The sequence below is a fragment of the Tamandua tetradactyla genome, chromosome 6, assembly GCF_023851605.1.
Source record: "Tamandua tetradactyla isolate mTamTet1 chromosome 6, mTamTet1.pri, whole genome shotgun sequence".
Taxonomy (NCBI): domain Eukaryota; kingdom Metazoa; phylum Chordata; class Mammalia; order Pilosa; family Myrmecophagidae; genus Tamandua; species Tamandua tetradactyla.
Genome location: NC_135332.1, coordinates 128,622,506 through 128,650,346, shown reverse-complemented (window position 1 = coordinate 128,650,346; position 27,841 = coordinate 128,622,506). Strand labels below are relative to the sequence as shown.

Genomic DNA, 27,841 nt, shown 5'->3' with positions numbered 1-27,841 from the left:
TGCAAACTATTAATCTGTCCTCTTTTTTTTTTTGCATGCTTTATGGTGGAGGCCACATTTCATTCTTTTTCCATGTGGCTATCCCATTATTGCAACACCATTTGTTAATTTTTTTTTTTTTTGGAGGGGGAAGTGAATGGACTGGAAATTGAACCCTGGCCTCCCACATGGCAGGCAATAGCATTCTACCACTGAACTACACTTGTAACCCTGTATTAGTTAGGGCTCTCTAGAGAAACAGAATCAACAGGGAACACTTGCAAATATAAAATTTATAAAAGTGTCTCACGTGACCGCAGGAGTGCAGAGTCCAAAATTCACAGGGCAGGCTGTGAAGCCAACGACTCTGATGGAGGGTCTGGACGAACTCCACAGGAGAGGCTCACCAGCCGAAGCAGGAATGGAACGTGTCTCCTCTGAATCTTCCTTAAAAGGCTTCCCGTGATTAGATTAAGCATCACTCATTGGAGAAGACACTCCCCTTTGGCTGATTGCAAATGCAATCAGCTGTGAATGCAGCTGACATGATCATGATCTAATTCTATGAAATGTCCTCATTGCAACAGACAGGCCAGCACTTGCCCAACCAGATAAACAGGTACCACCACTTGGCCAAGTTGACACATGCCCCTGACCATGACAAACCCCCAATCTATTCTTTTTTAAAAAATGAAATATGAAAATGTCAGATAATTTCTATTGCTGTACTTCCAAGTTCACTAATATTTCATTTTGCAATTTGCCACAAATCTTACCCAGTGTATTTTTCATCACATACATTGTAGTTTTTTATCTCTAAAAGTTTTATTTGGATTTTTCAAAACACCATCCTCTGTCTTCAATAAGCATATACAATCTTTCTTTTAGCTTCTTGAACTTAAGGGGCAATTTTAATGTCCTTGCCTACTAATATCATCTGTATCATTTCTTGTTCATTTTCAATTAATTCATTTTTTTTCTCATTATGGGCCATATTTGCTGCACTTAATATGTGTGATAATTTTTTATTGAATGCCGGACAGTATGAATTTTTCCATTTTGGGTGCTATATATTTTTATATTCTTAAAAAATTCTTATATTTTATTCATTGATGCAGTTATTTAAAAACAATAGAGTCTTTTAGCTCTTGCTTTAAGCTCTATGATGTGGCATCAGAGCAGCTTTTAGTCAGGGGTTAATTTTTCCCTACTATCAGGGCAAGGACCTTCTTAATTCTGTAACCAATAACTAGGGAGTTATAAGGTTTTCTATTGTGGCTATTGAGAACTGGCACTATTTCCAGCACTGTAAGATATTGGGGCACTGTTCCATTTAATCCATTGGGTACTTGGGTAGTTTTCAAATGCAAGTGCTGATCAATCTTAACTCAGAACTTGTGGTAGTTAGGGTCAGGTGTCAAACTTGGCCAGGTGAAGGTGCCTAGTTCTATTGCTGTGAACATAAACCAATGGTATGAGAACCTTATCTGTTGCTGATTACATCTGCAGTCAGCTAGGAGGCATGCCTGCTGCAGTGAATAATGTTTGATTTAATTGACTGGTGCTTAAATGAGAGAGCTTGACGTAGCACAGCCCAAACAGTTTAGCATGCCTCATCTCAGCACTCGTAGCTCAGCCCAGGCCTTTGGAAATGCAGAAAGGAATCACCCTAGGGAAAATTGTTGGAACCCAGAGGCCTGGAAAGAAGGCCAGCAGAGATCGCCCTGTGCCTTCCCATGTAAGAAAGAACCTTGGTTGCCTTTCCTCTGAAGAACTATACACTTTTAACTAAATAAATCCCCTTTTATTGAAAGCCAATCCATCTCTGGTGTGTTGCATACTGGCAACTAGAAAACTAGAACAGTACTCAAAGGGGACCCCTGTAGATCTCTGGAGCTCTCTGTGCAGCTCTTGCCTCTTCAGTGCACTGAACCTGTGAACTCCAGCCAAGTTGGCTTCCCCAAATTCCCAGAACTATCTCTTCTATTCAGGATAATGGCTGGGATTTGCCTGGGTCTCCTATCCCTATCACTGTGCCAGCACCTAGAAACTCTTTCCCTGGAGAGTAAACTGGGTAATTGTAGGACTCCTTTATTTCCTGTCTCATGGGGTTCACTGTCCTTCATTTCCTGGTGTCTAATGTCTTGAAAGTTCCATGTGTTTTATCTGATATTTAGTTTCAAGGGGAAGGTTACATCTAGTCCCCACGACTTATTCTTGTTTGGAAGCAGAAGTCAACATGTATTTTCAATAAACAATGTAGACAAGCTAACACAACTGTGCCTTGAGGAGTTCCAGACTTAAACAGCATTTTAATGACCAGCTAGTAAACCTTGTTCCCTTTCTTGGTGAAGAAGATTACCATGGTTCTGGCTTCCCTAAAGATAAGAAGAGAGATACTACTGGCCAATACAAGTTCCCTTTGTTCTGCATACTTCCTTGGAATTGCCATTGTTGCAGATCTCTGAGCATTTTTCTGCTGCTTGCCCTTGTCTTCTTTTCTGCTTTGTTAGAATTCTCTGTCTCAAGCCAAATTGAACTTGTACTACCACTATACCTAGTTAATTAAAAAAATTATTTATTCATTTATTTATCTTCACCCAAAGGGAACATTTTATTTTTTATTTATATGGCTTCACATACCATGTGCACTGGTCTGAATCTGTGGTGGACCCCAGAAAAGCCATGTCCTTTAATCCTCATTCAATATTGCTGGGTGGGAACATTTTAATTGTTTCCATGAAGATGTGACCACCCAATTGTGGGTGGTAACTTTTGATTAGATGATTTCCATGGAGGTGCATCTCCACCCACTGAAGGTGGAGTTGCTTGCTGGAATCCTTTAAAAGAGGAAACATTTTGGAGAGAGTCCCTTTTCGGTAGAGCCACATGAAAGCCGGCAGATGCCACCATGTTTGCCATGTGCCCTTCCAGCTGAGAGAGAAACGTTGAATGCCGTTGGCCTTCTTGAACCAAATTATCTTTCCCTGGATGCCTTAGATTGGACATTTCTATAGACTTGTTTTAATTGGGACATTTTCTTGGCCTTAGAACTGTAAAAAAGCAACTTATTAAATTTCCCTTTTTAAAAGCCATTCCATTTCTGGTATATTGCATTCCAGCAGCTAGCAAACTAGAACACCATGTAATCATCCAAAGTGTACAATCAGTGGTTCACAATATCATCAAATAGCTGTGCATTTATCATCACAATTGATTGTTTTCTCTTTTTTGTGAAAAATAGCATATATACAAAAAAGCACTACATTTCAAAGCGCATTGCAATAAATAGTTGTAGAACAGATTTCAAAATTTGGTATGAGTTACAATTCCACAATTTTATGTTTTTCCTTCTAGCTGCTCTAAGATACTGAAGACTAAAAGAAATATGTATATAATGATTCAACAGTTATACTCATTTGTTAAACCCTACCTACTCTATATAATTCCACCATCACCTTTGATCTTTCTCCCACTCTTTAGGGGTATACCTAGTTCATTTTTACATCATTACATTTATCACTGTCACACTGTATTACACTAAGTATGTACATATCTATCTCCCAATAGGACCAAAAGATCTCTGCAAAGCAAGACTATGTTTTCATAGCCTTGGTGCTCAATGCTACTGGTACTCCATCATTATACACTAAATACTAAATGAACAAATGAATGAATGACATTTGAATGAGTTATTTTAACCAATAATTTAGCATAAACATGTGGAAATTAATTTAATAACTGTTACATACTATTTTTAATTTGTACATCTTTTAAAATTAGCTGTAATGAAAGATGTACACAATTTTCATTCCATTTCATTTTTAGTTCAAGAACTAGACTGATTGGATCTTCTCTGATTACTTCATTTAAGATTCTTGTACACAAGAGTAGTCAAATTAGATATTCTTGTCACAATGGTTTGTGGTTTTTACAAACCACAATTCTCAGAGGTGAAAAAGCAGAATTTTATTTTATAATTGAACAATTTTTTGTTGTTGTCTTTGAGTCCCTGTCTAATCTTAGTAGCAGAAAATTCAATTTTTAATAATCTGGTATTCAATCCAATCCAAAGGTTTTTCTGCCATATTTAAATATTATTATCCATCAGCCATTTTCACAAATGTTAGCTGGGAATTCTCTCACATTCTCGTCCTCTGAGTTGCTTACAAATCAGATAAGATATCTATTTAGCATTGCAGGCTTAGGATGGGATGGGGAATGGAGGAAGCAAGACCATACCCTTGACTCATTGCTTTTGGGCTTGGCACTATTTCTGAGTGGCTTTGAATGTCTGTATGATCTATACTCTTGGCATGGGCATTATGTGATAATGACTTAGCAATTCATAGCCTACCCACCAAAGGAGTCTCTCCCCATGCTTAATGATACTGTCTCTTGGCTATAATTTGACTCATGTCCCAGTTAGCAACCACAGCTTGCTCAGGATCAGGGGTAATGGTGGGGCTAAGGGAGACAGAGGAGTGGCGGAGGGCTGGTCTTTGTCTTCTTTGGCGTAGCTGAGTTAGTCCACCATAAAATATTGATCCCAGTCTCATTGCAAGGAAGGTATTTTAAAAAACTTACAAAACTGAATAACCTTCTTCTCCTAAGAAGAGTTCTTGGGTTCTATCCCAAGGAAGGATCGGGGTTAGGTGGTGAGGGGAAAGGAAGAGCCTGCTCACTTTCACCCTTTCTTGGAGCCCCATAAAGTTTGTTCTTCCCTTCACCTTCCTTTCCAGTCTTCATGTATCTACCAGAACAGGCTCTGTCAGAACACAACCTTTTTGAAATCTGTTCTAATAGCTTTCTCTTCTCACTGCCTGGCAAACCTGCTTTGGAATCTATATACTAGAGAAGATGCTTATTTGAATTGAGAAACAAAAGAAAGCGGTTGGGGTCCATTTACTATTACCAGAACATTTACTGATTCCAAGGCTCGGAGCTTGAACTGAGGCAGTTGCAATGATGGAAAACATACCATTTTGTGTGATGACTCCAGTTAGCAATCTACTACAAATGAACACTTCACATATTTTGCTTCACAGTTAGGGTCATTCCTTAATTGGGACCTCCCAGACCATCTACATCTGGATTACCTGCCTCAACCTGGAAACTTCCACGAGGCTAGAGCATTTCATCTTGATGTTCCTAACACCTACTAAAAAAGGGTCATTAAAGAATCCCAGTAATCAGAAGAATTTGGAGATCATTTCATTGGGCCATCCACAGGCTGTCAAAATTGTGAGGTCAAATTAATGAGTTTTGCATTTCCAGGATGGGGATCCAAACTGGTTCATATCTTTTTTGGCTGCTCTTTGCTGGATTTGTATCCTGACTGAATCTACAAATTCATTTCAGGTTATCAAATATTTGTATCTTTGGATTCTCCGTTTATGGGCATAAAAAGGGGGAGTCCTGCTTTTCAGAGACTAAATTAGAAAAAGTCCTTCTTACTTGTTTTATTTTTGCTCAAGCAATAGGTTGAATTCTGCTTTGACTTGCTTTCCAGTCTTCTTCTGTTGACTAGGGACCTGCATGCAATGGGAGTTCAGTAAACGCTCACTGACCCAAGCCTAGTAACTCTAAGTTACACTTAAAACTAAAAAGGACAATTTAATTGACATTTGCAAAAGAGGTTGCTTAATTTTCACAGATCTCCAAATTTATTCTAAGTCAACTATTGTTGATTTAGGAATGAAATGGGTGCCTGATCAATTCATTATATGTGGTCAATGAGCTTTACTGAATATTAACAGGCTGATTAAATTTAAAGTTTGGCACAGTTTAGCATTAGAAGAATTATTTTCATGGCCGCAGTGTTGAGATCATGGATTTATTTTTGATAATCTATCTTTTTTGATGTGTCTGCATCACTATGAATGATTTGAATCAGGCATGAAAGGTGACCTTCATCAGCATCTAAAGTGAAGTCAAGTATACAGATTGCACTTACATTACATATTAGGGAAGATATTGAAAGCGGAGTCCTAATAAGAAAGTTGAAATACCATTATCACTGAATCTGTTACAGACCAATGACTACGCACAAAAGCTCCATCAGGTTATGACTATTCATCTTGGGGGTGAAGCCATGCACATGTTTTCTTCTTGATGATTCACCTCTGCCTGTGTGGGTTTCTCAAAGAGAGCTATGAAGTGCTTTGCTGATGGAATCACCTGGAATAAGCATAAAAGTATCACTCAGTAGGTTGCATTTCTGTCAACCTCCTTAGATTGTGAATTCTTACAAACTTAGAGTCTGTATTTTTCGTCTTTGTGTCTGCAGTGCTTAGCATAGTTCCTGACAGACAGGCTATACCCAATAAACAGAAATTGAATGAATGAATAAATAAGTACATACACAACACCTTAAATCCTGATGAAATGAGATGTTTACAAATGCATATATGCACATGTATAGTTGTACTAAATATAAATGAGGGTGAGGGATGCCAGCATGGGCAGCTCTGAGGCCAGGGAAAGGTTTTCCAGCCAGGATAGTGTGCAATTTAAAATGGATATTCAATAAACATGTAAAATATTTGTTTAATTGTAATGAAATGAAAGAAGATGGAAGTTTATTTGTTTTCTTTTTTTTTTTTGAGGTGTATTTGTTTTTGTTAACATTTTGCTACCTCTAGGGAAGTAGGAAAAAAGGAGCCCAGGAATGAAATTTGATTCCAGGTTATGCTGGGCCCTAAATGCCGGGTTGAGTATGGATGTCAATTTTTAGGCAATGGAAAGATTTCTAGGTTTTAAAATGTAATTTAAGTTTCTTAAAAGAAAAGTGATATACTCAAATCTGCTCATTAGAGAGATTTACATGGTAAGAGTCTGTATTCTATTTAGTGGAGAAGACTACGAATTAACAAATTGAAGGCTCTATAATGAAATTATAAAAGGCCTTTTAAAATGCCAGCCTGAGGTACTTTTGCTGTATTGCCAGTGAGTAGAGCAAGGGAAATGAAAAAGTACCAAAATAAATAAAGGTTAGTAAAGATAGTTGTGGTTCCTGGGAGTTTTTGATAATAGTTTTGGCACTTATTAGGAGATAGTGCTTTATGTTGTAACATAATACATATGTATTAACACAATAACTGATTTTGAATTGCTTTGAAGTCTACAGTTGTCAAGAAGAAATTTAATGCATTAACAAAAGTAATTCAGGAAAGCTGAAGAGAAAACTAGTCTTCTACAAAGTCTTAGGACAAATTGTCAAAAGGCGATGACAATGGCTCCTTTTTTCCTTCTGTTTGTCTATAAAGAATAGAAGCTTTTGGCCTTAATCAATAAGTTAATGACACTTTCTCGTAAGTGAAAGATTACAACCAGAATCTTAACAATATCTAAAAACAACATACACAGAACACAGTGCATGCAGGGAAATTATGACTACAGGTAGAAGAGTTACGTCAAAGTTTCTGTCACTGGAACAGAGAATTGCAGCAAAGTGGATCTTAGAGAGATGGTTTTTTTTGCTTGTTTGTGATCAGAGAATAACAACGTTGAGAGGGATAAGTGGCTGTGAATGGGACTGCTCTTTCTAAACTTACAAAGTTAATTTGGAACAAATGGTAATAAGGCTGTAAAGCGGAAGTCAGAAGACTGAATCCATGACTGGCCTTACTCCAAAGGCTGTCAGCCTCAACTTGAAAAGGAGCCATGCTTTCTGTGTGTGTGTGTGTTTGTGTGAGTATTTTAATGTGAGGGTGAATGATAAAAGAGGATAGAAGGAGGTCGGAGGGTTGATACCTTGTTTAAATACACCATGGACAAAACAGAAGACCTGAGTTAGTGGGATTCCCCTTCGCTATATATTACTGGTTATTACTTGAGCCAAGAGGCAGATCCTAATAATTCTTCTAACTACCTGCAGTCCTCTCTGAGACACATCATGGTAAGTAGATTTTTATCCATCTTCCATTATAAATAAGGCAATTTAGCACATTTTATGGATTTTTTGTTTTACTTTCTTACTTTCTCCTTCCACCCCTTAACTCAATCCTGGTATCTAGGGAATACAGCCCTCATTTTCTATTCAAGATCAACCCTGAATGTTGAAGAGTTTTAAAGAGAAATTAGGAAGCAAGACTCGTGGCCTGAGATTTGAGAGTCAGAGATGGATCACTCAAGAGAGGGTGTGAGCTGAAGGGTGAGTGGTTGATTGCCATTTGTGTTAATTGGGACATATTGTTTGCCGTGACCCATTCCAATGGGGAGGGCTTTTTCTAAAAAAAATTAGTGCTACTTATTCAACTTAATAGCCAGCTGTTGAAGTTTGCTGATTATTCTTTCTGACAGACCTCTTACCCCAGTGAACTGATGTTAGAAAAAGACTATGGTGGGCTTAATACAAAGACTTTCAGTTCAACTAGACCAACATGTACCTATGTTCAACCATTAATACACATAGTAGGGAATATGTCCCTGACCACCCCTCTCTATTTTGGTTGTCAGCTTCTCTCCTTTTCCTTCCATAAAGACAAGAGTCTCAAGAGGTTAGACCTGGCTCTCTCGATTTTTAATTTGTAGAGGCTTTTTTTTTCTTTTCATTTCTTCATCTTTCCATGACACCTCTGTAAATGATTCCCCAAATGAGACTTTCAATCCTACTCACATTCATGAAATATAGTCCACTTTCTCCTGGGAATTTTATCACTGGATACACTGATGGTCTTTAAAATCCAGCATGTCTCATACTAAATCAATTATCTTCTTCCCTAGTCTCTTCCAGTTACCAAGACTTGAATAATATTTCTGTTTTTTTTAAGTGAATTTTCTTGTAGAATATTTAAAAGTGCAGAAAAGTACAAAAAATTCAGGAGGAATAATTTATAATCCCACAATTTTTTCTCAACTCTTTTTTCTTTATAAAGGTGAGATAGCCCTGCATATGTAATTTGTGTCCTTCTTTAACCCTAAAATTCCCATCTTTCATGATCATAATTCAATGGCTTCAAAATTTAACATTCCTGAAACATGCCAAAATATAGTCAAATTTTTTTCTAGAAAATTTTTGCTAATTAATATGCTCATTAGTTTTATGAGCTCAATTATAAGAATTTCAAGAGTTTAACCCCCACTGCATTCTGAACACAATTACATGGTATATTATTAAATTTTTATATTTGCTACGCTCATAGGTATTAAATAGAATCTCAATTGCTACCTTAATTTGCAATATTATGTTTATTAGCTGTTTAGCCATTGCAGTATTGCAGTTGCATTACACATTAGTTGGAAACAATCACATGAACACAATACTACAAAATTCCACTCTGGCCAACAATGCAGAATTTATCAGAAAAGAGACGGCTACACAGAGCAGGAGCAGATGCAAAATATCTCTGTGCTCCTCGCTTCTTGATCCTCATTCCCTATGGGATTTACTGATGATTGTAAGGTTTTTCCAGAGGTGAGAAAGAAGCAGAATGATTACTTCACTAGTTTCTGTTATACTCAGATTTACATAACCACTCCTAAAGATTCTACACAAAATGAGAATACAGGGTAAAGGATGATATGCTCCATATTTTAAAACTTCAACTTCTTTGTGAGACCAAAGGGAGACATATTTGTTTGGTGCAAAATTTGTATTTTGTGTAGTGCAGTACCTAATTTAACTTGTATATTCAGTTTATTTGAACACCATAATTACATGGAATCTTGAACGGAAAATGAGATCTGGTTGAATTGTACAGCTTAGTGTGATGTCCTTATATATCCCATGGTAATTTGGGCATAGAATTAAAAAAGTATTTGCAAAGTCCCCTTGTGGGGAGAAAGTAGGAAATATGAAACTTCCCCATCTGGGGAACTGCTGATGTTCTTGCAAGCAGTGGGGACTACCAATTCAATAGGCTGAGCCCTTTATCTTAAGGTTCACCTCTATTGAAACTTATTTTGCAAAGGGGAAGCTAAGCCTACTTACAGTTATGCCTAAGAGTCATCTCCAAAGAACGTCTTTTGTTGCTCAGATGTCACCTCTCTCACTAAGCCAACTTGGCAGGTGAACTCACTGCCCTCCCGCTGCATGGGACATTACTCCCAGGGGTATAAATCTTCCTGGCAGTATGGGGCAGAACTCTTGGGATGAGCTGGAACCTGGCATCATGGGACTGAGAAAGCCTTCTTGACCAAAAGGGGGAGGAGAGAAATGAGACAAAATAAACTTTTAGTGGCTGAGAGATTTCAGAGTCAAGGGGTTATCCTGGAGGTTATTCTTATGCATTAAGTAGACATTCCTTTTTAGTTTATGGTATATTGAGTGATTAGAGAGAAGTACCTGAGACTTTTGAACTGTGTTCCAGTAGCCTTGATTCTTGACAATTGTATAACTATATAGCTTTTACAAGGTGACCATGTGATCATGAAAACCTGTCTGATGCTCTTTTTATCCAGGGTATGGACAGATGAATAAAAAAAATAACAGTAAGTAAACAAATAATGGGGGGAGGGATAAGGGGTAAAAAAATTGGGTATATTGCAATACTAGTGGTCAATAAGAGGGAGAGGTAAGGAGTATAGGAGGTATGGGTTTCTTCTTTTTTCTCTTTATTCATTTATCTGGAGTGATGCAAGCATTGTAAAAGTGATCATGGTGATGAATGCACAATTATATGATGAAATTGTGAGCCATTGATAGTATACTATAAATGGACTGTTAATGTGTGAAGGTTCCTCAATAAAAATATTTTTTAAAAAAGAATCTACATAGACAACATTTCTATAAAGCTATCTGAACGATTATCAAGCTCTCCTGGTTCCTGAGCCAAACTCAGCATTAGCAAGTCATTCATACACCTTTTAGGGGGGGGTGTCAGTGCCTCAGTGAACTTGAACAATATCCTTGCCTCCAGCTAGATGGTGCTCAAAGAAGGCAAGCCTGGTAGGTTTTATAAATTGCTCGTATCATTTGCCCAGATATCTACTGACGTGCTTGAAGTATCTTATCATTGTGATCTTTTTATAAATGAGGGATATTAATCTGAAGTATTTGAAATTTCTTGTATTCTGGTTGATTGTGACTTATATAAGTTAACATTTTTTGGAATAAGATCTTTTCCCTTCTGAGTTCTTAATGCCTTTGTGGATAGAAAGTTCTTCCCCATTCAGAGAAGGAATAGTATTAAGAGTAAAAAGAAAGTTTTTTTAAGTTTGAATAATGATATTGATTCTAAAATTAGATTTTAAAATTATTTTGATGAGAAATATAAGGAAAGTTATTAAATTTTATATGTCTTAACAAGTGACTATTTAGTTGTCCCAGCTCTCTATATTAAACGCTATTTCTTTTCATTGATATATCTAATAAATGCCTTTATTATATATTAAATTCTTATGAATAAGAGAGTCTATTCTATTCAGAGAACTGACTGCCATTTTTTTCATTTTCTTCTCTTTTTCTTTGAGTTCTTACAACTTTGGTTTAATTATTATAATAATGGTATGATGAATCCTCCTTCCTTCAAAAGTCTTTTACTTGTTATCTATTTTATTTATAATTTATTTTATTTATTTTTTTATCCAGATGAAATTTAATATAAGCAAGAGTCCTATAAAAAACAAGTTTCAGTGATGCTGCTTTCCTTATACATTTAAGGCACTGGAGTAGGTGCTGTATGATGAATGAAACAAACTAAAATCTCAGTCTTAAGATAGGCAAGTACATGATAAGCAAGTACATAAGCCAAATCAAAAAGCATTATGAAACTATCAGAATGTTATGATAAAGAATAATGGGGGTGGGGTTAGGGGGGGAGGCCTATGGTATTATATGCTTTATACATGGTCCTTTTAAGCTGAAACCTTATGAATGAGTACACATATTGGCTTTATGAAGAGCTGGAAAGAGAGTATTCCAGCTATGGGCATAGCAAAGGAACAAGTCTAAAACATGAAATGCTCAAGGAACAGACAGAAGAGTGAGGAGACACCAGCTGAGGCTAGACATGTAGTGTCTCATGGACAATGCAAATGCTTTGGTTTTTATTCACTGAATGGGGTATAATTAGGTTTTTAAATGAGAGTGTAGAAATCTGCATTTTACATTTACAGCTTTAAAAGATGACTCAGATTAGAGCTGCAGGTAGACTGGAAGCAAGGAGATAAATTAGAAGGTGATTTCTGGAATATTGGATGTGGAATTGAGAAAAGTAGAGAGGTTCAAGGTATATTTGGAGGTAGAAGCAGCAAAATGTGGTGCTGGAATGGAGGCGGGAGACAAGAGAAAAATACAAGATGATTCTATAGATATGGGAATTTCAGAGATATCAGTTTTAGAGGAAAAAAATGAGAGCTAAATTTGAGATGCTTGTGAAGCATCCAAATGAAAATGTTCACTGAGCACTTGGCTATACAAAAAGAAAGATCAACTTTGTAAGTGTACTTTTGGGACCTGACAGTATATGAAATGGCATTGAAAGCTAGAAGAGTGAATGAGATCTTTTAGGCTTAGGGAAAAATTTATACTGAATTAACATGCAAAGAACCGTCATATTTACAACTTCAAATTTAACATCCAGGAACATCTTATGTCTGTTCATATATTCATATTATTTATTTCCATGAATAAAACTTTGTGGTGTATGTTATGTAGGTTTGTGAATTTCTTGTAGAGTTTATTTGTATGTGTTTTAATTAGGTATTTTCACGTTGTAAAATGAAATATTTTTTTCATTATATTTTTTTCACTGTTGTTATTTGTACATAACAAAGTTATATGTTTTTATTTTATTGAATATTTCAAATTTTATTGAACTCATAATTAAGCCTAACAGTATTTTTTTCTACCTTCTTGTTCCTTGAAGATGAATAATCACATGACATCCGAACAAACATGTTCTCATCCTTTCCAATAATCATATTAATCATTTCTGTTCCTGCTTTATTATACTTTGCTTCTTTATCTAGAATAAGTTAAATATGACTATTTAAATTTTTGTTTAAAATGCAGATTCAGTTGTAAAGACATTTTCATATTCATTCATATGAAGATGAATATAGTTTCAAGATGCATATATATGCGTGTGTGTGTGTATGTGTTAGAGAGAGAGAGAGAGAGAAGCAGAGGAAAGAGAATATATACAAATTTTTGGAATATTGTCTTACTTGCTTATGGAGGCTCTTTTTTACATTTTGTTGAGTTTGCTTTGCTAATATTTTGATTTCATATTTTTGAATCTATATTTATATATTAGTGATATATATATATTTAGCATTTGTGTGTTACCTTTTTTTGTCAAGGTTTTATATGAGAGACAGGTAGCTTCATAAGATGAACTGTGGAGATTCAGGTCTTTTTTTATGCTCTGAAATGGAGTACAGGGCATGGTAATGTACTATTCTTTGACTTTTTCGTAGGTTTCACCGGTTAACTTCTAATAGCAAAGATTTTTTAGGGGGGAGGCATTCATCCCTTCATTTAAGAAATAGTCTTTATTTTTTTAGAGTAGTTTACAGAAAAAATGCGCAGAAAATACAGAGAGTTCCCATATACCACCTCTTCCCCTCAACTCGCTGTCCCCTGCCCTGGCAGTTTCCTCTATTATCAACATCTTTTGTTAACGTGGTGCCTTTGTTACAACTGAAGAACCAATATCGATGCATTATTATTAACTAAAGTCTATACTTTGCAGTAGGGTTTGCGCTTTGTGATATCCAAATCTATGCATTTTGAAAAGTGCTTAATGATGTTTATTCATCTCCTGTATTATACAGAATAGTTTTAATGCCCTACCCTGAGTTCTACCTATTCACCCTTTCCCTCTCCCCTCTCCCCAGGGCAACCGTGACCTTTTTTTTTTTTTTGTCTCTATTTATAGTTTTGCCTTTTCCAGAATGTAATACAGTTGGAATCAGATAGGATGCAGCATTTTTAGATTACTTTCACTTAGCAATACCCATTTAAGTTTCCTCCAGGTGTTTTTGTGACTTGATAGCTCATTGTGTTTCATTGCTGAATATTATTCCAGTGTATGGATATATCACAGTTTGTTTATTCAATCAGCTGCTGAAGGATAGTTTAGTTGCTTATCATTTTTTTGGCATTTATGAATAAAGCTGCTATGAACATTTGTGTGCAGACTTTTACATGGACATAAGTCTTCACCTCATTTGGGTGAATACCTGGGAGGGTAACTTCTGGCTCATATGGTAAGATTATGTTCAGCTTTGTAAGAAACTGCTCAATTGTCCATGGTTGTACCATTTTGCAATGAATATGAGTTCTTGTTGCTCTACATTCTTACCAGCATTTGATTTTGTCCGTGGTATTGTCATTTTAATAGCTGTGTAGTGGTGTCTAATTTGCGATTTCTTAATGACATATGATGTTGAGCTTATTTGCTATCATTATATCTTCTTTGGTGAAATGTCTATTCGATCTCTTGTCCGTTTTATAACTGGGTTGTTTGTTTTCTCATTGTTAAATTTTTAAGAATTCTTTGTATATTTTGGATGCAAATCCTTAATGAAGTATATGTGTCACAAATCATCCCTTCATTTTAAACTTAAAAAAAAATATGATTCGTTTTTGTTGTGATTTTTAAGCAGGATTTATTTTGCTAACCCAATATTGTTTGTTTTTGCTTCTCAATATAGTGGTTTAACCCATTATTATTTATTGTTTCAATAAGTATTCCCTTATTCTGTGCTTAGGCATTAAAATTTTTGTTTGCTTGTTTTACATCCTTATAGCTTCCTTTTCTTTCTCCCTTCCTCTCTTTCTCCCTTCCTTTTCTCCATTTTCTTTTGGGGTACAGGCAATGCCTTGCTTGATTTCATCATCTTTGGGAATTTCAAAGTTATATATTCTGTTTCTAATTTTGTTAATGATTTCTTTCGATTAAAATAAAGACTTGACACACAAGAAGGGCAAGGCTTTCATCTCTTTTGTTTGCTGATGCTTCCTAAGAACCTAGAAAAGTGCCTGACGCGAGTAGATGATTATTTAGTGCTTGTTAAATGAATGGATCTATGCAGGATTACATCTAATACACATTTTCTTCTCTTGACCTCTCCCAGGCAACTTTATTAATTCAGACTGGAATCTTAAATGCAGTTTGTTGTTAGCAGTAATTTTATTTATGCATAAATCATATTTTCAGGAATGTTCTTGTTTGTTATTTTTTTACTCATTTATGAATATCTCATTGTAAAAATCATTTATATGCACGTCTATATGATTACCAACTTCAGTGCTCAACATTAAGTCTTTGTGCAATAAATGTCTATGTATTTCTATTTTTATTTTTGGAGTCAAGTGATCTATGTCTTCAGGTATAGTGTACAGAAATGTTTTCAGGAATTCAGTATGACTGGTATATGTTGAGTCTATAGATAGCTGAAATGTTTCACTGGTACTTCATACAGGAAGGACAGGTGTGCTGGGGGTAGCACTTTTGAGCGTAAAAGTTTTCCTATCTGAACCCCAGCTTTAACTATTTTGTAGAAACCTAGAATTTCCTGTGTGCTGTTATTTGTCTGTTTTTAGATTTTATTTTTTCTGTAAAGAATATTGGGTTTTCCTGTTAAATTACATTTTCCTGGGGTTATGGTAAGACTTTTGATTTGTAGACAAAGCTGTTTTTATTCAGGTGGAAAATTGTCTTCAGTTACGTCTTTGGTTTTTGCAGCTTTTCTATTTGTTCTCCCTGCTTCCTGAGGATCACGTGTGATACTTTTGTTGGCTCATCTTTCTCTTCCCTCAATATTTAACGTCATCTTTTCCACATTTTAATTTTTACTCTATATTCTATGTAAATCTTTTAGATTTGTCCTCCACAACAATTATTTGGTTTTCTGCATTATAAAGTTTGCCTTTGGCTTAGTTTTTTGTTTTGGGGTTTCTTTGATTGTATTTTCAATTTTTTAAAAAAGATCTGCCTTCATATTGTTATTTTTTAATGGCTCTGTGCTCCAATTTTATTATCCCGTCTTCTTGTGCCTTTTTGGTTTATTTTTAAATGAAAACAGAAAGATTTTCTAAAATATTTTCTTTTGTGAAAAAATTGCTTTTAGAGATATGTTTATTCATTTAGGTTCAACTGAAATATCTCCTCTTATAATGCAGTTTATTTTTTATATGTTTCATGTTTTTCTTCTTTCCTTTGGTTATATGCTTCTCCATAAATGCAGAGAGCTATGTCTGAAGTTTGCAAACAGTAGGGTAGATGGAATTTCATGTTTGGCCTTCAGTGTTTAGGATTTTTTCCAGCTGTAATTACCAGAAATCATAACTATAAGTGATTTGAGCAATAAGCATATTTATTAAGTCATATATTAGGAAGTGTAGATGTCAACTAGATTCTGGGTTTATAATTTAGTGGCTCGCAAACATTAATAATGTCCCAGATATTTTCCGTCTTTTTCTTCTGCCATCTGCAATAATTTAGAACACTCCTCATTATTATTAGATGGCTATGGAAGCTCCTGGCCTCACATCCTCACACAACTTCATCTATAGGCAGAAAAGGACACACCCCTTTATAGTGTCTCCCTTCACGAGCAAGAAGACCTTCCTGAGAAGCTCCCCAGAAGATATTCCTGCATATTTTGTTAGAAATAATTATGCTACATGCCTGATTCCTAAATTATCACTTGTAGGAAGAATGGATTTCCTAACTGGCTTAGGTTGGTGATTCTTGACCCTGTACGCACTTAAAATCAAATTGTCAACTTGAAAAAAAAAGACCAGTTAAATCAGAATGTCTAAAAATTTTTTAAAGTTTCCAATTAATTGCATAGGTTGGATGGTGAATCATTGGCTTAGAGATATCTAAATTCACAATCATATCCTAGGACTTCAGGATAGACCCAGACCACGTTTCCTCAGAAGCTCATGGCCCTGGATACCTGAAGAAAATGAGCATCTTAGGAGAAGGGCTGGCTTATTGGTAGCCATTTTTGTCCCTTGCAACTGGCTGCCATTTTGTTTGCTGGGAATTGAAGTGTCTCCATGGCTGTATAAAGGAAGGAGCTGATGGGAATGCAGATGTTTGCAATATTGTGGCTGATTTGGAAGAGAATTCCTGTTTTTTTGGAGAACAGTGATATTTTGTTCAATGTACAGCTGATTTGAGGATTTGGTATTAAAAAGTTGTGATGAATCAACTTTCTACTTTAGGGCACCAATGCTGCTGCATTTCTGCAGATTGAGAAAAGGTGATTAAAAAATGCTTCTCAATTCATATTCATCAGAGCTGTAAGCAACATAGTTTCCAGGACTTTGACATACAGTGTTCTTTTCAATATACAATATTGTTTTAAACATTTTTATTCTTTCATCTTTTTTCAGCTATTTCCTGATATTGTTCCCTTGGCTAAGTGCCTTGAGTTAAGGAAATGAGTCCATATTGACCACTGTATGCCCATTATCAGGTATAGATACAGAATAGGATAAATACAACAAATATTTAGTGAATAAATGAATGATCTGCTCTGCTGAGCTCACACAGAGGGTTCTTAACTCTGCTTTTGCTCATGCCATTTCTTCTTCATGTATTATACCCCCCTTCTCCCCAACTATCTAAATTCTACTATTCTTTAAGAACCTGCTCAAAACATATAACATCTATGAGGCCTTCTTTGATTTCTGTGACATGCCTTCTCATCATGTTCAATTGACAAAACCATCTACCCTGTGTTAGAGTCCACTCTCTTCCTAGTCTGTCCCTGTAGTGTAGCTGAAAGTAGCTAGAGAAAAACATTTAAAATTTGTGAGTATTCAAACTGGACTGGGCAACCCAGTGAGAGTTCTTGGTGTATTTACTCTCCCACTAGATGGAAACAAACAGAAGGGAACTTACACATGTCCCCACCCATGTATCTTCACCTACTGTCTTCCCTTCTGCAATTCTGGATTAATTGTCTATATTCTTACATGAAGCCAACCCTTTGCTTTAACAGTTGTCCCCATTCTCTCCTGCATCATTTTTTTTCTCCACTGAGTTATGCCCATAAGTATGCAAACATAATGTTATTTCCCCCTTAAAAATATGAAACAAAGCTCTGTTGACATCCCTTCTTCTCCGGCTACTTATCCATTTTCTCTGCCCACCCCCATAGCAAAATTCTTTCAAAGAATCGTCTATACTCTGTGTTTTAAAAATCTCTCCCATGTTCTCTTAAGTGAAGTCCTATCAGGTTTTTGGCTGGGTGCTCCTCCCGCTATGTGCACTCCTGTGTAACTGCTTACAAGGCCACATGATCTTCCTGTTGCTATATCCAATCATCCTTATCTTACTTGACCTGTTAGTAGCCTTCTACATAGTGGGTCACTACCCCCTCCTTACAACACTTTCTTCCTTTGGATTCCAGGATACCAAACTCTTCTGTTTTTCCTTTGTCTTTTTGCTGGTTCCTCCTCAATCACCTGTTCTCTAAGAATGCTTGTGCTATAATGATAATGGAACAATAAACCTGTGATATCACATTAGCATCCTTCCTGCTCTTTCTTCCTTAAGGTCTATTGTCAACAAAGCAACCACGATGATTCCTTTACCCCTTAAGTGAGATCTTCTCATTCCTCTGCTCAAACTTTTCCACTTTCCCAATATGCAATGCAACATGAGGACCAGTGAATTCCGAGTCACTTCCAAGGCTCTGTGATCTGGAATCCTGACTTTTCTTAAGTCTCTATTATTTTCTTTCCCTCATTTATTCCAATACAACTTCACTGGCCTCTTGCTGTTTCTGAATGCACCAAGTATGTTCCTGCTTCAGGGCATTTTCTTGCTACTTCTTCTACTCAGGACGCCTTTCCCATAGACAGCCACATGACTCACTGTCTCATCCATTTCATATCTTTGTCCAAATGTCATCTTACCACAGAAGCTTTCCTGACAACCTACTTGAAACACCTCCTTACTCTTGCTTGTGTATTTGCTTATCATATGTTGCCCCCAGAAGAATACAAACTGCATAATGCCAGAGATTTCAATCTTCATTATTTATAGCTGGACCTCCCCCACCCCCCCAGTGTCTGGACTGACACTTGACACAGAGTTGGTACTCAATAATGAACTGCAGAATAAATAAATGATCTTTCTTTATTTGTAAACTGATGATGATAATACCTACCATACTGTTTTCTTGTGTGTATTAGTGACAATGCATACAAAGTAATTACAACAGTGTCTAGCACATAGCAGTTGCTCACAAATTATAACTTTTAAAAATGATGAGGTAAAAACTCCAAACACACCTTTGCTTTATTTAATTCTCAGCCATTTATGGAGAAATTGCTCAATGTACTGTATGCAAGACACCATTAGTACAGGATGTAAAGGTAAAGAAAGCAAGTCTTCCTGGGTGTAGCAGAAAAACACGAGGACTGTTTCTCGTGCCCAGTCACCTCAAATCTTGCATGAACCACATACAGTTGCTGGAGTATTCCAGAATATCTCAAGTGGCTAATAGAAGGCTGTCTCAACAACACAATAAATTAACTTGCAAATTGCTTCTCTTTAAGAATGGCTTTGAACATTAGAGTAGTGCTTCTCTCTCTCTCTTTCTCTCTTTCCCTTTCTTTATATATACATTTATAATATATACATATTATTTCTTTTCTAAGAATCTGAATGTCACAATAGAAAAAATAGCAGGCTGCTCCACATTAAGGTTGTTGCCTTCCATTAAAAAGAAAGTACATTCTGATTCAGACCCTAGGTCTATTATGTGAATTTCTAAAGACTTTACATAGGTAACTGCAGTGTATTTATTTTCTTCAGTAAGAGAGCCATAAATATTTTTCTTCAGAATTTTGGTCTTTGGATACCCTTTCTCGGATAAAATTGTATCAGTTTTAATGGGCTATTTTTGAAAGACATAGAGAAAGGATAAATCACCTTAAAGAAATTTAAGTAGAAAATTCAAGGAAAACTTACCAAGGTTGATTTCTTTAGTCTCCCTTCATTTTCTTTGAAAATAGTCAGCCTTAATCCCATTAGGTGTTCTCAGTGATGTTTATGTTTGTCTGTTTGCTCTTTAATGAGGAGCCGGCAATCACTTCGCTGCAGACTTTAAGTATGGCAGAGCATAAATACTTTCTGATGAGGTAGTTTTGCTTTCTATTTTCTTAACATTCTGCATTTGGGGGAAAAATCTACCTTTTAGAAATAACATCTGAGTGTGCCTTCATTGAGGTATGACAAACATCTTGTTTCCTTTTATATGACCAATTACTATAATCCAGAATACAGGTCACTCCATAAAGTGTGGGGATTTGAACCATAAAAGATACATTTTAGTGAAGTTAGCCTGTTTTTATTATTGCACAGATTTTGTGGCATTATGGTGACTTTAAAAGTTCAAAGTGAATGTTAAAACTCAGCGTGCCCCAAAGAAAAGATACACACCAACTTTGTTTTAAAAGAGAGTATTTATTAAGAAATTATATGCTGAATTCTCCCATAGTCTGTGAAGATGGTTTCTTCCATTTTCACAGGACAAGACAACAGCGAAGAGCATCTGTAAAACACCTGCAATCCATGGCAAAGGAGAATTCCTAGTAACAGATGAAATGAAGTGACTTATGTACCAATTTAAACTTTGGATCCAAAGACAAAACAATATTCCTTTCCAATCTATTTCTTAACTATTTGAGCACTGAACTTTATCGGATCTCCTAATTCAGACTGATGTTTTGGGTAATAATTTATTCATGTCAGTTTTGTAGAGCGAGCAAGCTCAATTTAGTCACAGGTCAGACCAACAGTCCTTTAATTATTGTATCACATCTGAAAGTTTTGCATTCTTCATTAATAAAAATGGTGCTTGTAGAGGGCAGAAATATAACTTTTTCAAGAATTTTATACTATGTAGTAATTTAAGCTATAAATTAAAAATAAATTATAAAAAGTAGCATACTATGTATCTTTTCTTATATGATATAGTTGGAAATAAGCTTTAAACATAGAATTGCAATATCACCCGACTTTATATATGATCAACAGTAAAACATGCTAATCATAAAAATAGCTTTTACAAATATACATTTGTATACAGTGTCTCCCTTACCATTCATAAATGTCCTTCACATTTTAAGACTTAAAAACAACAGCTTAATTAACCAAGGGGGAAAACACATTTACAACCTAAACCATAAAAACCTGACAATTGTACAGCTTAGAACATAGAAGAAATGGAAATTCTAAGATTGAACAATACTGTCCATTTTATTTATTTGGGTTTTTATATAAATTGAACCAAAGATTTTGCTATCCAGTAAGAAACCTCCTTTCACATTTCTGGGGGTTGTCACAGTTTCTCTTTTCTGGTTTCTTGGCATCATACATTACTTCAGATCACTTTATCTGTAGAAACTGAGAAAAGAAAACATTTTAAATATAAAGATTCATTTCATTTTTGATAGCATGCATATATGTGAATTAGACTTTAAGGTTGAATCAAGAAAAGGATGAAGAATTAGATCTTTGGGACAAATACTTTTTATGATAGATTCTGAAATCTTTTGTTGTATTTACACTTATACTATACTATGACTAAAAAAAAAAGAAATCCAGCAAATTTATTGCTTGTGTACGGCTATTATTTTTCAACCTGAGCTGTTACCCAGGTCAGAAGGAAGCCATCTGAATTTCTAGTCAGGGAAAAGAGATTTGAGTTGTCCATGAATCTTTGCTGCCCTGAACAGGAGTAACCGTAGGATACTTTTCTCCTCTAAAAAGTTCTGAAAAGTGAAAAAATAAAAAAAATTTTAAAAAAGCTTTGAAAAGTGCAGTCCTTGTGCAAGCCTTAAGCACTTGCAATAGAACAAAGTGTTAACACTGATGTGAGTTCTAGAAGGAGGAAGGGAAGAGAATGACTTCCTAAGTATAATGATGAGTCAGAAACAACAAATAAAAGAGCTAAATACAAGTGGTTGAGTAGTTGAATTGAGAAATCTGATTTCAAAAGAAAGTAGGATTCCATCACTGGGATTTTAAATTTTGCTAGAAAGTATAGTTAATTAACTTTTAATACATATTTTTATTCTGTCAACTTTAAAGGTCTTTGGAGTTAGATGGAAAATCTATGTGCATATCTTAAGAGTCAAAGACAAATCAAGGCATCAATTTGGATGGGAGCTGCTGACTCCTGTGAGTTGCTAGTGAGTTGGGTCACGTGAATTTTCATTTAGGTTTTGAACCCCATGATGCAAAAACGTTGAGAAAGGCAAGTATGGCAGTTGGGGTGGTGAAAATTGCTCTGGATGTCTGCAGTTCCAGATCTCATGTCTGGCAAAGATATTCAGAAGTTGTAAGGATATTAGCGTAATTGGATGATCATTTCTCTTCTTCGATAGGTATGCATCTTTCAAACTTCAGAATATATACATTTAAATGATTCAGTTAACTGGGATGCTGTCTTCCTTAGTGAGTACATATCTTTTAACTCTAGGAAGATTTGGAATTAAATATAAAACGTTTATAAGAAAAGAAATCACAGTACTAATATTTTGACTTAGGAAGAAATCTGTCAATGTTTGGTGCCTAAAGTAATTATGCTATTTGAGAGAATTTGGCTAATTGGAGTGACTATCTTGTAATTTCAGTTTAGAAGGTGCAATTGGAAATACATATGATTTCAGTCTTATGATTTGAAGTCTAAGTAGGTTTGGGTATGATATCAGAAAATCTAAGAAAACTTTAGGTCATCATATTGATACATTTGTTAGATTTTAAGATGTATGTCATTTTCAGAAAGATCTATGGGTTAAGCCAGAAGAATGTGGTATTTGAAAACAGGATATCAAAAATATTAAATTTCCTAAAGGCTGTTTACAATGTTTGAAGGCATTTCATTGGCCCATCTGGGACAGTAGTTATTCAAAGACCTCTTAGAGGTGCTTTGTGAAATTTGCTAGGTTTATAGGTATAAAGCTAATAATAAATGCCTAACAATTTATTTTAAAACTTTAAAGAAGCTAACAATTAAAATAAACAAAATACATCCCTCAATAGATCATTTTTTCTATAGCCAAAAGTTATAATAAATCATCTCTCTAGGAAAGGAACTTCTATGGATAAGGCACAAGTTCTTTTATTTTTCTTTTTAATATTCTTTCACTCTCTCACTCTCACTCTTTGTTTCCCTACTCACTTCCTCCTTCCTCTTCTCTCTCCCTCTCCTCGCCCAATACCATATATCAGATATACATATGTGTATTTTAAAGGTGGAAACATTGTACAATTGTAGTTCCTTATGAAGTTTCGGGACATGTTCTCGAGCATGACTCCTCAAGCACAAAGTTTTGACCTTATGATACAAAAGAGGCATGTTACTATTTGTTTAGTGTAAAGGAAGTTATATAGGCTACCTGTATGCATATAATGTATATTCTCCAGTATCAATGTGAAAATGGATAACTTAAGTGAAAGCAAATTAAATTAACCTGTAGAATTATACTGATACGCAAACAGAAGGCATTGCCGTTTGAGGTTTTGATTGGTGATATTTGTGTGCAGGGAGAAAATAAGGATTCCCCCCCACTGCCTTCTTTTTTCTTTTCTTGTTATTAGAGAAGTTGTGGGTTTACAGAAAAATCTTGCATAAAATACAGGGTTCTCATTTACTACCTTCTTATTAACACCTTGCATTGGTGTGGTACGTTTGCTATAATTGATGAAAGCAAATTTTTATAATTCTACTGTTAACTATAGTCCATTGTTTAACTGAGGGTTCAATGTCTTGTGCAGTTCCATTGTTTATTTTTTTTTTAAAACTTCACTTTAATAGCATATATAATGACCTACATTTCCCCTTATAATAAGACTCTTTATATGACTGCAATTACACTCTCGTCTCTAAGACCTCTGTTGATTGTTTTCCTATCACAAATGCAAAATGTTTAAAATGCTGCAACACTTGTGCCTGTAGAGTTTATTAATTGTAGTTGTGTTTCTCTAGGCTAAATCATGGCAGAGGAAATTTATTCAGTATATTCTTACACCATTCTTCATGTCTCCAAAGAGGTAATAGTTGTTTAACAACCATCTATTTTGTTGGGAAGGAAAAAAACAAAATAGCCTGCAGATTTTTTGCATATTCTATTACTTCTAGTATGATTTATCCTTATTCCTTCCTTTGCTTCTTAATCGTAAAATGATTACACACAAAAAATAATTCTTCTGGGAAGAGGAGAGGTAGGATTGCAAATAATTTATTGAAGTCTTACTTCCATGCCATAAAGCTTCAAAGCACTTGCCTGTCAGTGGTACAATATAAAAGCGACATTAATTTTGCATTGTGAAGTAGGTATTCTTAGCCATATGGGTACGAGTCATGAATGTCATGCTCCTTATCTAAAAACAATGGTAAAATGTATTCACAAAGCTTCCGTAAAGCATTTAGTCTGAGAAAGGGCTTGCTTCTAAAGGCCTGGGAAGAGGGGGAAAGCTTTGACATGCTTGCTGCCTTTTGCTCAAGAGAGACAGGCACATGAGAAGCTGATTGGCTTAGTATAATGGGAAACTGATTGTGCTCTCCTTCTCTTGAATAGTGGGTAATTTATCTACTGGTTGTATGGGAGCTTGGGTGCTTTTAAAACAAATTCTCCTGATGATGAATGCTTTTTCAATTCTCAATCTCTCCCTTTTCTGAAAACCAACAAAGAGAGCCACTCAGATGGGACCGGATTTTATTGAACCAAGCAATTTAGTTCTATTTGACAAAGATGAAAAGGATAGTATTAATCTACTGGGCTAGCACATTTAATTTTCAACCTCATGCATTAATATGTTTGAAATAAAATTGGCACAGCAATATGTGGAATAAATATGCCTTACTTACAGTTCTACAAAAATTGCATACTTTTTAAGAACTTGTGATTTCTTTAATATCAGAAATTTTTCTGTTGTCCTGTTTTCTAACCAAGCTTTAAAAGTGATGAGTAATTAGAGAAATCTAGATAGCCTATATTTTGAGGTAGCATCTATAAAAGCAAAAATGGCTAGAGAAAATACAGGCTGCGTAACATTTTATGGAAAAGCAGAGTCTTACAAACAGGAATTTTCTATATTTGTCAACATTGACCATGTTTATTGACTAATTGCTCATTCACTTTCTTTGAACAAAGTGAATACATTTGGCTTTTGAAATCTCTCAGAACAAATGACTTATAATTCAATTTAATTCTAAATAACACAAACAGATTCCAGCACCTACTTTTCGTTGTAAGTTAAAACTTGCCTTCTAATAATAAGCTGTTGCGGCCAAAATTACATTATATATTTAGGTTAAAAGAATCACATCACAAAAACCAGAATGGAATAATGGCCAAGATGAGTAATAACTTACTGGAATGGCTACAGTGAAGGCAGCTAATTCTTCCATTATGTAGTTCTTGGAGACTGAATAGTCTCCATTCCTTAGTTGATGGACATTTAGGGAGCAGAGGAGTGGGGCAGGGAGCACGGGACAGAACAAAGAGGAGAAAGGTATGGTAACCCACCAAAAACTTGGAAACAAGACTTTCAAATTGTCTTCTGAGATTTTAACTTCAAAGTCAAGACTTAAATGATTAGGGCAGAGACTATATAGGAGAGGCAGAAAGGTTTCTCGGTCCTTGAGACTTGACAGGTCCATGACTGAAGGTTTTAAGATACAGAAAAACAGGAGACTCTTGGAGGGCAACTCAGTTGGACCAATCTGTTATGGATTGACTTAGGTCTCCTATAAACTATATTCAAGTCCTAGCCCCAAGTCCTGTGGATGTGAATTTCTTTGTAAATAGGAACTTTTAGAAAATAGTATTGGTGAAAGTGAAGCCAAACTGAATCAGAGAGGCATTAATCCAATATTATTGGATTAAGCAGAGGAGCATGACTCCCGTAAGAAGAGGAAATTTGGATATAGTAGTAGGAGGTGCACAATAGGGGAAGACAGGAAGAGAGACAGCCATGTGACAGTGTAGAGACTAAGATGTGGATTGCCAGCAAGCCAACACAAGAACACTTCAGACTTCAGAGAAAACGTGGCCCTGACACCTTGATTTTGGACTTTGAGGTGCCAGAATCATAAGAGAATACATGTTTATGGTTTAGATCAACCAGTCTGTGGTGTTTGTTACAGAAGCCCTGGCAAACTAAGAGACCATCTGTGCTGGTTTGAAACTGTTATGTACCCCAGAAAAGCCATATTCTTCTATTCCAATCTTGTGGTGGAGACTCAATTGTTGGTGGGACCTTTTGATTAGGTTGTTTCCATGGAGATGTGACCCACCCAATTCAAGGTGGATCATAATCCTTTTACTGGACTCCTTTATGAAGAAAAAAAAAAAAACAGAAAACATAGTGAGAGCAGAGAGATGAAACCAAGTAAAGGACTCTGGGAGACAGAAAATGCCCCAGGAGATGCTACATTAAGAGATGAAACAAAGAAAGGATTCATAAGTGCTTAGAGAGGGAAAATGCTCCAGGAGGACCCACAGGAGCTGAGAAAACCTTTTGAAGACCAACCCAGGAGAGAAGGGCCAACACACATTACCATGTGACTTCCCATGTGACAGAGAAACCCACAGACATGATTGACCTTTCTTGAGTGAAGGTATTCTCTTGTTGATGCTTTAATTTGGACATTTTCATTGCTGTGAATTTGTAACTTAATAAATCCCCTTTGTAAAAGCCAAGCCATTTCTGGTATATTGCATTCTGACAGCATTAGCAAACTGAAACACCATCTAAAAACTGTCCAGGGGTGAGGGTGCCCAGGCTTTAGATATGAACCTGACCCATGGTGACAAGTATATTCTTACTGTAGACATGGCTATATCAGGGAAAATCAAAACATTTAATCAACTCTCTGTTCTAAATTTGTGCTGCTCAAGTAAAATTTCTGATTATAATTCCTAACAACTTGCCTATTGAAGAGAATACTCAGGTTAGAGGACAGAAAAATTAGTCTCTTTGTCAGTTACAGGTCTCAGTGTAAATTCATAAATAGCTCTTATGAATTTGTATAATGGCCTATTCCATATTTGTTATTGTATATTTGTCTGACGTACCAGTCCACTCCCAGCATGCTGATAAGTCAGTTCTGTGAGTCTGTGGGGCTAGCTCCAGACTACCAGTATATGATATATATTACATTCAGGTGTCAACTTGGCCAGGTGAAGTGTCTAGATCTATTGCTGTGGACGTGAGCCAATGGTACATGAACCTTATCTGTTGCTCATTGCACCTGCAGTCGGTAGGAGGTATGCCTGCTGCAATGAATAATATTTGATTTAATTGGCTGGTACTTAAATGAGAGAGCTCAGTGTTGCACAGCCCAAGCAGTTCAGCATACCTTATCTCAGCATGCATAGCTCAGCCCAGGCCTTTGGAGATGCAGAAAGAAACCACCCTTGGAAAAGTTGTTGGAACCCAGAGGCCTGGAGAGAAGACCAGCAGAGACCATCCTGTGCCTTCCCATGTAAGAAAGAACCTCAGTTGAAAGTTAGCAGCCTTTCCTCTGAAGAATTAATGAAATAAATCCCCTTTATTAAAAGCCAATCCATTTCTGGTGTGTTACATTCCAACAGCTAGCAAACTAGAACATACATATATATATATACACACACACACACATATATTCGCTCCATAGTCTGCAATCTGTAGCAGTGAAGATTGTAATGAAACCATGTGGTACTTGCCTAGCTGCTGGCTGCTTTCTCCTGGATTTACCAATATCTTCCATGTGCATTTTAAGATTTTTAAAACAGGCGACATTGATAAAGATACATGTCATAGCATATAAGGAATGAGGAGACTTGGAAATTATCTCATCCTTTCTGGTTATAGGTGAAGCTATTAAGGCCCAGACAGGGTGAGTGACTCACTCAGGTAGTTAGTGGAAGAACCTTGACTATACCCAATAT

At 35.9% G+C, this 27,841-nt stretch overlaps 1 protein-coding gene across 15 annotated transcripts in view; it reads right to left on the bottom strand.

Moving 5' to 3' along the window:
- Positions 1 to 20,517: 20,517 nt before the first annotated feature.
- Positions 20,518 to 27,841, bottom strand: part of RALYL (RALY RNA binding protein like) — a 741,752-nt gene continuing 734,428 nt past the window's right edge. For 3 of the 15 annotated variants that reach the window (XR_013178318.1, XR_013178319.1, XM_077167107.1), the window contains one exon: positions 20,518 to 21,305. Coding sequence is in view for 2 of the 15 variants with exons in the window: in XM_077167107.1 (XP_077023222.1) it covers positions 21,283 to 21,305 (23 nt within the window). In the remaining 13 variants the exon portion in view is untranslated. The remainder of the gene's footprint in view (positions 21,306 to 27,841) is intronic. The other 12 variants (XM_077167103.1, XM_077167102.1, XM_077167100.1 and 9 more) reach the window with 7 other exon arrangements.